The sequence below is a fragment of the Corylus avellana genome, chromosome ca3 (assembly GCF_901000735.1).
Source record: "Corylus avellana chromosome ca3, CavTom2PMs-1.0".
NCBI classification, from domain to species: domain Eukaryota; kingdom Viridiplantae; phylum Streptophyta; class Magnoliopsida; order Fagales; family Betulaceae; genus Corylus; species Corylus avellana.
The window spans coordinates 27,785,794-27,800,354 of NC_081543.1; the positions used below are offsets into that span (position 1 = coordinate 27,785,794).

At 35.1% G+C, this 14,561-nt stretch overlaps 2 protein-coding genes across 3 annotated transcripts; one reads left to right on the top strand and one right to left on the bottom strand.

Annotated features, from left to right (window-relative positions):
- Positions 1–222: 222 nt before the first annotated feature.
- Positions 223–3,168, bottom strand: LOC132175720 (LIM domain-containing protein WLIM2b-like). The gene is made up of 5 exons (XM_059587743.1): positions 2,939–3,168; positions 1,903–2,002; positions 1,760–1,782; positions 1,495–1,584; positions 223–761 (listed from the first exon to the last, which is right to left on the bottom strand). Exons 1-5 carry the CDS (start codon positions 3,071–3,073, stop codon positions 495–497), a joined length of 615 nt encoding a protein of 204 aa, XP_059443726.1. The 5' UTR covers positions 3,074–3,168; the 3' UTR covers positions 223–494.
- Positions 3,169–4,280: 1,112 nt separating this feature from the next.
- On the top strand, positions 4,281–11,079 carry LOC132175091 (uncharacterized). Of its 2 annotated transcripts, XM_059586908.1 has the most exons (14): positions 4,281–4,628; positions 5,186–5,950; positions 6,074–6,201; positions 6,283–6,403; positions 6,493–6,591; positions 6,724–7,023; positions 7,100–7,207; positions 7,667–7,738; positions 7,991–8,077; positions 8,256–8,327; positions 8,423–8,512; positions 8,851–8,958; positions 10,351–10,419; positions 10,563–11,079. In XM_059586908.1, the coding sequence occupies exons 1-14, from the start codon at positions 4,389–4,391 to the stop codon at positions 10,635–10,637; spliced, it is 2,334 nt and encodes a 777-aa protein (XP_059442891.1). In that variant the 5' UTR covers positions 4,281–4,388; the 3' UTR covers positions 10,638–11,079. The 2 variants fall into 2 exon arrangements, with proteins under 2 accessions (XP_059442891.1, XP_059442893.1); XM_059586910.1 differs by lacking the exon at positions 8,851–8,958.
- Positions 11,080–14,561: the final 3,482 nt, after the last annotated feature.

Sequence of the window (14,561 nt, forward strand, 5' to 3'; positions counted from 1 at the left end):
AATCAATACTCGTCTGTAAAACTTGTTCAAACGAGGTTGCAAATTGGCAGTGATCCTTACCTTAGAAAGTTTTTTTTTTTTTTTTTTTTTTTTTTTTTTTAAAATGATTCTAGTTTCCTTTTTGAGGTGTTGTTCATGTAATATTTATTTAACAAACTTTATAATAGTTAGCACATTTGAATCGATTGAAAGAATTTCAGTCTTCTACAACAAAGAACAACATAAATAATGATGAGTTTGATTATTTAATTAATACTTTAACATCACAATAGAAGAACAGTTCTTTCCGCTGGCATTTGTTACAGAGAGAGAAGACCTTGCAGATGCTTGCAAATTGAAATACCCCCATATATTCCTCTTCACACGAGCAAAATGGAACATGGAAGTAGCCCAGTGTCCTGAGAAGAAATCGACAAGAAGAAGAAGAACCGCGAAAATTGTTTTACACTAATGGATGGTGCACGTACGTTTTTACTATTGCATGCATGCTCTTCCTACTGGGCTGCGTCCTGATCTTCAGGTTCTGGTATTGGCTTTGATTCTGATTCAAGGTTTCCTTGAGGGACAATTGCTCCATTCTTCTTCATTGAAGCAGTGTGGATGAGATGATTGTAGCTTCCCTTCTCCTTGAACAACTGAGAAAAGTGGTGCTTGCAGTAGAGAATTCCATTCAAAGCAGCATAGGATGAGGGTGTCAGGAAGCACCCACCGTGGGAACACCTGAAGCATTTCTTGTGGAAAAATTCCCCCTCCACATTCACCTGTCACAAATAATATTCTTGCTCAACATTTTGATTCTTTTCTTAGAAGCAACTTTTCTGACACTCCAGAAAGTTAGTCATACATCAAAAAGATGAATTGTGTACCCTTCATTAGTGGGTGAATTACAAATATGCTTATGAGTGCTAAGTCTTATATTAGTGGGCTTTATAATTGGTTTTAAGTATGGAACTTCAATTGCAACTTGATTAGTTCTTTTGGAGTGATAACATAGATTTAAGTGAGACTAAAGGCTCTCTTTGTTTCGACGTAAAATGTTTTCTATTGAAAAATATTTTTAACAAAATTCCTGAAAATATTTTTGTTGGTTAGCTCATACGAAAAATGAGCTATGGGGGAAAACGGCAGGCGACTCCCGGCAACCTTTGGCGGTGGTCCGGTGATTTGAGAATGAGAAGCTGATAATCAAAAAATGATTTACGATTTTATAAAAGGAAAACCATTTTATATAAATTAAATAATCTTTTTTGGTCGTTTTCGGTTCGATTATTATTTTCTGTTGTACCAAACATCAGAAAATAAAATAAAAAATAAAAAATAAAAAATTCAAGAATTATTTTATGCCAAAACAAATGGACCCTAAATTTTGTAAGTAATTCTAGGGGAGACTTTACTAGCTATTTTTCTTTATTCAATGTTGCAGAATATGCCTCTACATAAAGCTAGTAAGAGAGAGAGAGAGAAAATAAAAAGAAAAAAGAGGAGATTACATACCCTTTCCAGAGGGTATACTGTTTTTTTGCAGACAGCACATTTTTCTTGTGTCCCAGAAAACTTGAAGGAGAGTTTGCTAGGTGTCCTATTCTGTTAAAAGTGAAAAGTGGAGGAAAAAAAAGTGCATAAGTCATTAGATGGGAGTAATATTCTGTAGAAAAGAGAGAATAATTGACATATAAATCATGAAGAAACATATTTAAGAAGAAGAAAATCAAGCAAATTAATGAGAATAGATCACAAATCAGGTAGATTGTGTACATACCATCTCATTTTGTGACCTTGGAGCTGATAAACCATGATGTCAAAACAACACATTATCAGCACAAAACTGGAAAATGAGAGGAATCTAATGCCAAAAGTACCTGAAATAATAAAAATAAATAAATAAAAAAAGGGAGCTCTTACTTGTTTGGAATTTCTTGGTCAAACTGCCAGTCTCCTTGAAGAGTTGGTCGTAGTGAGTCTTGCAGTACAAGACACCATCCATGGAGGAGTAGCTACTAATCTGTAAAACAGAGATGTTACCAACACAAATGCTTCAAATTCTATTCAACTCATATTTGTATTGACCAGTTTTAGACTCCTCCGTTCAAGGGGTGGCTTAAACGCTGGGTTGGTCGCTTAAGGCCATCTAGAATCAGAAAAATACTAGAAAAACACTAGGAGAATACCTAACATTTATCAATAAAGAAAGATGAAAATCAATTCATAGTGTAATTTAAATATATCAAAGTATTTATAAAATTAAAATAAATATTTAAAAAAACTCACTTAAAATTTATCGAACCGGCCATGTCTGGTTCCTAGGAGATTACATACGTACTCTAGGTACAATTTCCATTTAACGATTTAATTACCACATATCCCAGATGCTTAAGCCCATAGAAAATTATGAATTTGATAATTTAATTAATGTTATAATACTCTTCCTCACGTGTAGGCTCAAACTTTCTTTAAATAAATAAGATCCAACACATGAAATATTTAATTAAAATAAGAACTGAATTATAGTACTGCGTTTGTCTATTCATCTCATTTTTTTTTCATTTTTTTAATATTTTCTTACATTTTACATCACATCAATCACTTTTTATTACTATTTAAATAAAAAAATATTACAAAACAAAATTTTTTAATTTTTTCATACAAAACATTCTTACTTTTTCACTTTTTCAAAAAAAAAAAAAAAAAACATTCTTACATTTTGTTTACATCAATCAATTTTTCTTACTGTATCATACCAAAATCTTTTAACAAACTCATCCTATAGTTCAAGCTTAGAATCTCTAATATATGATATAAATGTTAAATCACAATTTATTAAAAAAAAAAAGCTTAAAAAATAAATAAATAACGGTAAAGTAATCATTTGATCAATATTCTAAGAACAAAAAAAAAGCGAAAAGATGAAGAAAAAAAAAAAAAAGGTATATATATATACCACAAGAGTTCCATTGCAGTGACTGCATTTGAAGCAGGTTTTATGATAAGAAACACCATCAGCTGTCAACATTTCAATGAAATGAACAGTCTTGTCGCAAGCCTTGCATTTCTGCTGAGTCCCACTGAAGGCCATTTTTCAACAGATGGAAGTTTTGATATATATTTTTAATTATATATGTCAAATATTTGAGAAGAATTAAGATGATATATCGTTGAATGAGAAAACCACAAGTTCTAAATCTATCTCAGTAATATTTGAGATAAGATAGAAGAACTCAATGGCACATCTGTCTGTCTATAACCTTCCAGCTTTTCCTTTTAAATGAGATGAAATGGATGGAGAAGGTGGATTCCATGGTGCATGTGTGGAGGACATGGCTGATCATAGAAGGTCCAATCCTTTTGCAACATCACAGATTTTCTTTTACTAATTATAGGGTTTTGATTCTCCACATAATTGCTGTAGGAGAGATGACCAAGTCTTCCAGGCTTGGATTTATCAGACAATTAAGGAAGCAATGTAACAACCTTTGTCCATGTGGTTACCTAATTATAAGCTGCTTGTCTCCAATAAAATGTGTTTACTATACATATACATATCATTATATATATAGGGTTCAATGCATATGTTAATTAAAATATTGATTTAAATAACTAAATTTATCATTTTTTATCCGTTTAAACTTTTAGAATAAGTAATGATTTAATATAGTATATATCAGAGTATAAATTCCATGTTGTAACCCTATTTTTGTGTTTACGGTGTTGACTTTGGTGACTAATATCATGTAGATCATTTCCTTATCATTACTATTTAGACTCTATAGATCAATGAAGTGTTATGAATCATATAGAATTAAGAAAAATGTATTAAAATCATAACATGTGTTTTCACTTATCATTTAAAAGCTTTCTGAGTTTTCCATTTTTTTTTTTTTACAAGAGTTTTCCATTTCTTAAATACAAAAGAACTTTTTTCTGCCTATATTCCACTAATTAATTATACCTAAAAATATATAAGGGAAAAAAGAGAGGAGAAAAAACAAACCAAAAAATCTTAAAAAATTTTAAAAAGGCAAAAATACTTCTATAAATGAAAAAAAAAAAAAAAAAAAAAAACTTGTAATTTTTTTTTAAAAAAATCATTATCAAGGGTAGTTTCATTATGTTTTGTACGTAAGGTATATTGCAATTTATTAGTTACTTCTTCCAAAAGAGGAAGATAACCATGAGGCTTAATTCTGTGTGCAATGATATAATGCCACGTGGCACTCTCGTCCAGATAAACTCTCTCACGGCTAGCCGTTCTATCCCATAATTCCCAAACTCCATATATTTCAGACAGCTCTCTTTCTCACACACACAGGCACACAATTACAAACACTCACAACTGAGGATGTCCTTCACCGCCGTCAGATGAGCATAGCAAGTCCGGTTGATCAGAAGGAATGGACGGTCCGATTGCCCTCACCATTGCGAACACCAGCTCCTTCTTTACCAGCGGAACCCGGGCTCATATATTCAGAAGAAGAAGCAGAATCCTTTCTGTGATCACCCAGAACAAGCGTAATAGATTGGTGGTCTTAGCTTCTAAAGAAGGAGACCCTCCCAAGCTCGACCAATGGGACCAAATGGAGCTCAAGTTCGGCAACATGATGGGCGAGGACCCCAAACTAACCCTTGCCAAGGTCTCCCTCCTTCTCTACTATTTACTCACATAAACATGTGTGTGTGTGTTCTGCTTCTGGGTTTCTATTTTTACTTGCAGAATACGGTCTAATTAGTGTTTTAAGGCTCCAAATGGAGATAACTTTTGTTCTTGATTTTTTTTTAGTTGAAGTGTGTGTTTTGCTTCTGGGTTTCTATTTTTGCTAACAGAAAACGGGGAAATTAGTTTGTTAAGGCTCAAAATGGAGAGAATTTTTGTTCTTGATTTTTTTTTTTTTTTTTTGTAGTTCAAGTGTGTGTGTAGTGTTTTTGTCTTTTGCTTCTGCGTTTCTATTTTCGCTCACAGAAAACGGTAAATTAGTTTGTTAAGGCTCAAAATGGAGAGAGTTTTTAGTTTTTTTTTTTGGAAAAATTTTGGACAATATCTTTGGCATTGAATAGAGCATAGCCGTAGGTCGATGCGGATTTCTTGCGTCCTTGTTCTTTTTGGATTTATGTTTAGTGTAATTGTGCGTGTTTAGTGTTTGATTGTAGTCTTAGTTCCTCTGTCTGAGGACTATATGTTTTGGTGATTCAGATAATGGGTAGAAAAGCAAATCCAGATGCTTCGTATCTTGAAATTGAGAAGAATTTTACTAAGAGAAAGGGAAAGTTAGTGGAAATAAAGGAGGTTCCATTTGATGGGTCGAAGGAATCGAGTTCGTTGGATGGTTTGAATTTGGTTCGACCTGTGCCGAAAAAAGGGTTCACATCAAAAGCTGATGATAATCTGCCGGAGATGAAGAATCCAAGCCAAAGGGTTAGGAAGTCAGTGGGTAGTAGTACTAAAGGTAGTGTTCCTAACGTTATCTTGAGAAAACCAACCGTGTTTAATGAGGATGATCTTGGAGAAAAGCAGTCAAGGTTGAGGATTAAACCGAATTTATTGTTGAAAATGGGAAATGGGCAAGGGAAGGATAAATTCAGTGATATGACACTTTTAAGGAAGCCAGAGCCAGTGAGTATCAATAAAGTTACTGAGAAGAAACCAGAGCCTTATGGTAATGTAGATGCCAAAGTTGTTGATGGTATTGACTTGAAAATTAGGAGAGAAGAAGCAAATGATGAAGTTGATGCTTTCATGCTGTTAAAAAAGCCTGAACCCATGAGTGCCAATGCTAAAATTGAGGATAAATGCGAGCAGCTTGGGGATGCAGAAGCTGAAGTCCTCAATGATATCGAACAGAATGTTTTTGAAGGTTTTTCAGAATTTACTGCAACTTCCAATGCAACAGCGGACAGTTTTGAGGAGATTGAGGATGGCTTATTTTCTAATGAAATTGAGCAAGACAATGACTCAAATGTAGGCATTGCTCTATAGTGCATTAATTTTTATCAGTTGAAGTTGTCAACATTAACATTGTGCTTGACTAATCAGTTAAAGTTGTCAACATTAACATCGTGCTTGGCCTTTTAAGGATTACAGCCACTGGAGCAGAGTGATATGGAGTCCAGTCAGGAGCTTGCTGCTTTGAGAGAACTGTCTGATACAAATTCAGTTGATTCTGGAGTCAAGTTGACCATGGAAGCTGCACTACAAGGAAAACCAAGAAGGTGCTCATAGTCATTCATGAAAATTGTGTTGCAGTTCTTCTGTTGCTAGTTTTGTTTGATTAGTGAGTTTCTTTGCTATAGATTAGACCAATCTGTGAAAACGACACCAAAGTCTACTAGAGAAGAGACAACACACATGAATTCTGAAGGTTATGGTACTGCCTTTGAGTTCAGCAATCTCGCTACTACATCACCTTTAGAGGTAAGATTTTATGCACCTTACAATTTTCTTTTATTTAGGCACTGTTGTGTGATAATCCTTGGTGTTTACTGTATGTATTACCTTTTTAGGTAAGCGAAGATGCTGATTGGACCAAGGCAGAAGATCTGGTTAAGACAAGAAATAGGGGAGAAGTGGAATTAATAAGCTCTAGCACCAGAGGTTTTGTTGTAAGTACTCTTTATGCAGCATTCGAATAAGCTTAAGCATTCAGTGCTTTGCTTCTCCTTTTCGAGACTCATTTGCAAGTTAAGAGTTTCCATCTATATTGCCTTTCTGAACTTGATTGGACCATTTTACAGGTATCTTTTCGCTCTTTGATAGGGTTTTTGCCATATCGTAATCTTGCCGCCAAGTGGAAGTTCTTGGCTTTTGAGTCATGGTTGAGACAGAAGGGCTTAGACCCATCAACGTATAGACAAAATTTAGGAGTTATTGGAAGTTATGATGTAGCATACAAGAATTCTCCTCTTAAATCGAATCTTGATCCAGAAGTTGATCAAAAAATTGAGGGAGAAATATCAGCAGATATGACATTGGAAGATCTTCTTAGAACTTATGACCAAGAGAAAATCAAATTCTTGTCATCTTTTGTGGGCCAGGTTTGGAAAGACTGAATTTAATGTTAAGACTTAACTATTTTTTATTTCGGATGTTGACAAACTTTAATGCTTGCAGAAAATCAAAGTAAATGTGGTGTTGGCAGACAGAAGATCTAGAAAGCTTATACTTTCTGTGAGGCCAAAAGAAAAGGAAGAGCTGGTTGAGAAAAAGAAAAGTCTCATGGTTAGGGGATACATCCAGTTGTGACATTTCTTGGATTCTTTTGTGTGTCCTTTCGCTTCTTATGCTTCCTCTTGATGTGCTTGAAAACAACTGTCACACTGTAGAAGCTAGAGTTTCATTTTCAGTATTTCATGGTCTTTCTTTTTATATTATGCACGCAAAGGGTGGTTGGAAAAAGGTAGCATATTATGAACAGATGGATATGGATGGTGTTGGCAGGAAGTTGATAGTATCTTTTAGTGCCTAAAAGCATGCTAAGAGGTTTATTTTCTGGATAGAAGATTGATAGGAATTTGTACTTGAAGTTCCACATAAAAATATCCTTTGGGTTTGTTCTAAAACGGCATCAATGGTACCATTATATACTTAAAGTAGCTGGGTTTTATTATTCAAAATCTTGTTGTGAATTTGATTTAGAAGTATGCAGGCTTCACACGCTTGTGCCATTTCTTGTAACAGGCTAAACTTCAAGTAGGGGATGTTGTGAAATGTTGCATCAAGAAGATTACTTATTTCGGTATTTTTGTTGAGGTAAGTGAAATATTTGCTGCTCATTTTGTTTTTAGAATAATTGATTTTACAGTAAGGAGCTTTTTTAAACACGTAAATGGGATGATTGGTTGGCATATTGCCATAGTTTGTTGTGTGGTTTTGAGCTTCATTCTTTTTGATACTTTTTTCAATGGCTGACAGCCCCTCCTAAACATGGAACAGTGACCTTGAGACATAGATTTCCTGCCGCTTTCTCTTTCTTCAGATATTGACTTTACTGTACCGGTGTAGGTTGAAGGAGTGCCTGCGCTAATTCATCAGACAGAAGTATCTTGGGATGCCACTTTGGACCCTGCATCATACTATAAAATTGGTCAGGTATTGCACAAGGATCAAGCTAAATTAACTATTGTTTATCTCACTCTAGACACTGAGACTAATTTGGGTATTTTTGGTTAATTTGATGAACCTTGGCTGCGTAAAATCTGTATATCTTTATGGTCAATCATCCGTGTCTTTCTTACTTGCATTCTTGTTTCAATCTTTCTGGTCTCAGATTGTGGAAGCAAAAGTTCACCAATTGGATTTTGCACTTGAACGCATTTTTTTGTCATTAAAGGAGATTACGGTACTGTATCTGATGGCTTCTCTATACTCGAATTGCTATTTGAGATTAAGAAAATATAAAAAGTATATACTGAAAGTAATGCTTTCCTGTTGCAGCCAGATCCATTGATGGAGACATTGGAATCTGTGGTTGGTGGTCGTAATCCCCTGGATGGGAGATTACAAGCAGCCCAAGCAGAAACTGAGGTTAATGTTTTCAGCCTTTGAGTAGATTTGTTTTTTTGTTTTCTTTTTTGTTCTTTTTTTTGATTGATAAGTGACCTGTGAGTAGTAGCATATTGTCTTCTTGCATTACTGCACTAAATGAACAACTTTTTTATTGACATTCACTTACGGTTGCACTACTTTGAATGACTGCATGACAATTGGAATTTATATTTAGGATTGTTATCAGTGTTACAAAACTACTAAACTAGTCTGAGTATATTTTATATAGTACCTCTATAAAATATTTGAAATATTCTGTACATGGTTTTGCAATGTCTTGTCGTCATTATGTGATTTTTATTTTCCATTTCGGACAGTGGGCTGATATGGAATCTCTTATCAAAGAACTGCAACAGATTAAAGGGATCCAGTCTGTATCAAAAGGCCGTTTTTTCTTGAGCCCAGGTTTAGCTCCAACATTTCAGGTATGAAGACCAAGATCCCCAAATAGAATGCAGTGGTAAATATTTAAGAGTTGGTGAAAATTGAATAGAATTATTGGTTCAAGGAGTGCAAGTTCACAATTTTTTTTTTTTCATTATGGGGTAATGAATTTTTTGCAATATGTTAAGTAAATCTGAGTTTGTATCAATCTTTCTTGGAATTTATTGAAGTGAGGGTCTAAGGAACTCATTTAATAGACCATAAATAGGCATCCTATGTGTTGGTGCAAGGACCCACATTGACCTCAAAACTGCCTTCCAGGAAGGAGCTCTACAAGAAAGGGGGTTAGAAGGACTCACCGGTGGACTCCGGTGAGGCCACTCCCACGCCTGAGTTAGCAAAGGTATGAAAGAGGGAACTCTAATAGTGTTTGGCTAAGGGTTGGATTGCATACCTGATAGGCGCTCTTGGGCTCCTTATACAAGCCGGCGCCCCTCTAGGGTTTTGAGGGAGGAGCTCCCGCCAAAAGTTAGTTTCTTGACGTGGAGATTCGCCCCTTCAATTCGTTAGAGGGGTCATCATGGCGTGGACATTCAGTTAGCTGGGCTGGCAAAGGGGGGGATTGTTAATCTGATGGTGTCCTTTTAGTGAGGATGTGCCCGGATTTTGATGATTAGCTAGGTTCATGGGCCGTCGGTATGGGTGATCCGGCGGACCGAGCCCAAGGGTCAGCTGTCCTTTGCCTTGTTGGGAGTCAGCTAGGCCTTTCAAGGGTTGGTCCATCGGTATCTAGGCCCAGTAGCACCCCAGATTTCCTTCGATGATTAATGCATGAATCAATCCTTGCGAATTTGAGGTGAGTGTCCTTGGGCTTGTTAGCAGTTTTCTCTAGGGCCTGCCGATAACTGTTGGTATATGGGCACTCCACTATGTATGGTGCAAAGAAGATGATGTTTCGTACTATATGACAAGTCCTAATTTGAAAAAGCTGTGTGTTTGAAAAAAAAATGAATCAGATAATCATATTAGCATTCTCCTTTTTTCAAATGTTCTGGTTCTTTTTACTGTGTTGGCAATACCCAAAGTAACTTCTTGTGTTGTCACACAAGTACATCACCAACATAACCCTTCATGTCAATTCTAGTTGTGAAACTTGATTTCCTCGAATGCCAGATTTGTGGCCATTGAGACTCTCCTGTCTTTTAATGCTTTTTTCTTCAATGTATTTTTTTTTTTTTTTATTTATTTATTTTTTATCAAAACGTTCACTAGTTAACATCAAAACAAAATACCTCTAGTTTTGGTTCAAAAACTCTCCTTTATCAGTTATTAATGATTTGTCTCCATCCATAGTTCTTCCAAATATTTTTAACTTATTTTTGTGTCAGACTCCAGTTCATAAAATATGTGCTTTCAATTATCTTCTGGTGCAGGTGTATATGGCATCCATGTTTGAGAACGAGTATAAGTTACTTGCTCGATCTGGAAACAAAGTACAAGAGGTAAATGTTTCAGAATTTTGCTTGGTTGGCTGGTTACCAACAGAACTAGAACACTCAAACTCCATCACTTTCCTCCGTGATCCGGAGATTTAAACTTGCCAAAGTTAAGAATCTCATCCTTTTGATGACACTATTTTGGGCAGGTGATAGTTCAAACATCGTTGGGTAAAGAAGAGATGAAATCTGCAATCCTAACATGTACCAACAGAGTGGAATAGTTCTTTGTTCTTCTCTGGTGTTTGTAAATTTCCTTGGGGATTGCAGATATGATGCTGGGAGGCATCTTGAGAAATTTAGAGGAAAAAGATACACACAAATCTTTTACAAGGTGGGGAGGGTCAGAATTTTCTTGTTTCATTTATAGAGGCAAGTTTCGGTAAATTCTTTCAGGTTAATAGGTTATAATCACCAATTATAGTGATTTAATTCTATTCTATTCTATTCTATTCTGTGTGAATGGGAGGGAAGATTGCAGTTGATGAGCTACCAATTTCATACTTGCCGAAATTGTTAAGACATATGGAATCTGTGGACATAATCTGTTTATTTCTGGCAGTTGGATCATAATTATATACAGTGACAATTGGCTGGTTTTGACACAAGCAGTTTAATATGCTATCATCATTAATCATAAGATGGGAGTGTCTTTGTTAATGATCAGCCAGATATATGTGTTGTGATTTTCTTTATGCTTTAGGTTTTAGGGTTTCATAGAGCTCCAAAGACCAGAAGCTTCAATTAGCCACCATTAGAAGTTAATCCAAGATGTATCATTATTAGGATCATGCTTGGATTACACTGAGCTAGATCATACTTATAGTGGATTTTAAGCTGTTAATGAGGTCGAATAAATGACCAATTATCCGGTTAAACGCCAGAATGTTAAATTGGCATCGATCTGAATGACCAGCAACTGGAGAATGTTGGACCCCTCCTTACAGTCAAGTTAGTAGCCTCTTTGGATAATTAGCCACTTTTGTTAGAAAGAGACTCACAGATTGTTATCGTAGCCTTGAACCACCAAAGAGTCTCTGCAAACTGGCACATAAAACCAATCATAACCAATATGCATAAGCAGCTTCAATCCTTCAAAAGCTAGCGTAGAAGTGCCAAAACATTGTAAGATGGGTTGCTTCCCACCTTAGTTTCGGAACCCTTGCATACTTTTTATTTTTATTGTAATTTTTATTTTTATTTTTATTTTTATTTTCTGTAACTTCGATTAAGATCAAGAGTGAAAAGGACGTTTCCCTTTCGCTCCCTGTTGCCCTGCCCTCTCGTTTTGCGCTAACGAAAAAAAGAAAAGAAAAGAAAGAGAATGACCATTTAGGGTAAAACGGAGCATTTCCTTATTTGCATGTAGCCAATCTGCCGTGCAAGTTTGATAGAAATTGTCAACAATTTTGCTGTTCAATTCCGGCATGTGATGTGAGAAAATTTTTATGAGGCTTATCTGTCTAAACAAATCTCGGGTAACCCATCTTATGGTCGGATAGATAGGCTCTATAAAAGCTCTCTCATATCTAAAATTTTAGCAATCCGAATAACAAATCGTTAAAGATCTTAATCAGTACAAGTTGGCTTTTCACTTGGTTATGATTTAAGAAAATAAGGTTGGATTCTGTCAGGCTTAAATTAAGCATGTTCGAAGGTCGGGTCCTAATTGAGCTCCGCAAAAACAGGTTGCGTTAATAGATAATTAAACAAATGTTTGATTGGATTTGGCAAAAGAGAAGGGTCCCTTGGCAATCCCTGTGATGATTGTGACTGTCTTCTAATAGCTGCCACGCATAATATAGCAGTAGCACGAACTCCATAATTTTTCTACACACATGGTAAATTGCTAGTATTTATATTAAAATATAACTCAGAAGTTTGATATTTTTCTAGAATAAAGAAAAAACATGTTGAGCTCAAAAAAAAAAAAAAAAAAAAAAAAAAATTGTTCATATTTATTTGTCTGAGGGCTGCTTAGAATTGCGTTTGATGGGTCTAAAAGTGCTTTTAACACTCAAAAAATATTTGTTTGGTAAAAAAATTAAAAGCGCTTTTAAGGATTCAAAAAGCTTAAAAATGGCAAAAATACACTTTTGGCAAAAGATTAAAAATGAAGCATTTGTTTAAAAGCTCATTTTGACTTAAAAGCTTTATTTCTCAAACACAATCCCAAACAGGCTCTGAGCAAATATAACCAATCAAACAAAGGAAAATAAGAGGAAATAACTAATGGGAATTAACCAGAAAAAGGAGCCTAACAATAACAATAGGGGGAAGTGACAAAATGGAAATATTTTTACTAAAACAAATAAAATTTAATATATGTTCATATATTTGCTTGATGATTATATTCTCTTTAACTTTTTTTTATTTTTTTTTTTTATTTTTTTTTTATTTGATTTATCCATATAAGAAGGGGAGGAGACTAAGGGGAGATTCGAACTAGTGATCTCCATTTCATAAGGCATGATCTTCAACCGATTGAGTTACCCCTTGAAGACTATATTTTTTTTAACCGAAAAACATAGGGAATATAAATTTCAATTTTGTTGAACATGTTCAATTCATAATTGATTTCTGCTATTTTATTCATTATCTTGTTGTTAATAAAATGCTTTTCCTAAAGTGATTTGCCATCACCTACATCTTCAAAAAGGAAAAATAAAAAGTAAAATATTAAATAGATAATTAAGCTAAAAGAGTCGACATGACAAATTGATTTCCTTTAGCAAAGATTGCGGTGCAAGTGCAACAATCCACTCAGTCTAACAACTTTTATATATATATTAAAGGACTGATTTACGATTGGTTGAAACTGCGACTGCGAAATTACTTTCATTTTATTGGAAAAATATATTTTGACTGGTTGTTAGATTACAACTGTATATGCACTACTTGTGTTTGCACAGATGAAGTCCCAACTGAAAGAAAAAGGATGTTGCTATTGTTTCGTTGGAGAGAAACTTTGAATCAAAGCTATACTGAATAAACGGGAAGAACAATTTACTGGGGGTGTCGTGTGAAAGGCAATAGATTGCAAACGAAAGATTTTGTGAATAATAATAATAATATTTCTAAAAACAGACAAAGAGAGGAAATAGATCATTTCTGCATTAAAATAATAGATAAGATGGCACTGTAGCTCAATGCATGTGAGTTTAAGAAATATGATATGAATCTATACTGAAAATTCTAAAACGACTCCAATTATCACCTACTCACACGTCTAGGAGTTTTACCGAAAAAATCCAGAAAACAGATCTAACTTAGCAGTAAAAAAAAATTAACCAAATACTGATATGAAATATGCAATCAAGAACACAGAAATTTGGTTACGAAGAGGAAACCATTTAGAGAACTCTCTAAATGTAAAACCTCTCCGGGGCAGCCAAACCCAGGAAATCAATTCACTATATAGAAGAATAAGGAATACAAAAAGAATAACAAAACATTTGACTCTTCCTTGCACACAACAAGTGACCCACTTGACTTCTACCTCAGTAGCCCTTTCCAGAACATCTGGCACGATTCTTCTAAAAGATTTCCTTTCACCGGAACTCCGATTGGCTTCACGTATTTTCTCTTCAACAATAATCTAGAACGAATTCTCTCTCTCTAAGCACCCAGATATTTGCTCAATAAAATACATACTTGTAAATGTAGCAAAATCGTGTTTTAAATAGAAAATAACCCTAATAAGTCAGCCAGGTCCGGACCCTGCAGATCTGAGGTCCGGACAGGCCTCATAAAATGCACTTTCGGGAACTGGGGTCCGGACCCGGGGAATTGAGGTCCGGACCCTGCTTGAAAAATCAAGTTTCTGGAAATGGGGTCCGAACCCGGATTCTGGAGGTCCGGACCCGGACTGTCCAGTCTTCATCAACAACTCCGATCGATAGGCATTTGTGGTCCGATTGAGCTGAAATTTTGCAGGGACGTTCATAACACATGAATCTACATTACGAACGGTGGAGATTGGATTCTGAGTATTCTATATCAGTGTTTGAGCTGTAAACAGTAGCATCTGTATTTTAAAACTGAATTAAGCCAACACAAGAACTAACATATACATCACTCAATGGAAATAACAGCACAAATACAGTAGAAAACTTTCTGGATAAAAACCTGTTATTCACTAAGAGATA

Coding starts and splice junctions, on each gene's coding strand:
- LOC132175720 (XM_059587743.1), bottom strand. CDS start 3,073: ATGGCCTTCAGTGGGACTCAGCAGAAATGCAAGGCTTGCGACAAGACT. Junction 2,003..2,938: donor ACTGCAATGGAACTCTTGTG/GTATATATATAT, acceptor TCTGTTTTACAG/ATTAGTAGCTACTCCTCCAT. Junction 1,783..1,902: donor GACCAAGAAATTCCAAACAA/GTAAGAGCTCCC, acceptor ATGGTTTATCAG/CTCCAAGGTCACAAAATGAG.
- LOC132175091 (XM_059586908.1), top strand. CDS start 4,389: ATGGACGGTCCGATTGCCCTCACCATTGCGAACACCAGCTCCTTCTTT. Junction 8,513..8,850: donor CAGCCCAAGCAGAAACTGAG/GTTAATGTTTTC, acceptor CATTTCGGACAG/TGGGCTGATATGGAATCTCT. Junction 10,420..10,562: donor CTGGAAACAAAGTACAAGAG/GTAAATGTTTCA, acceptor TATTTTGGGCAG/GTGATAGTTCAAACATCGTT.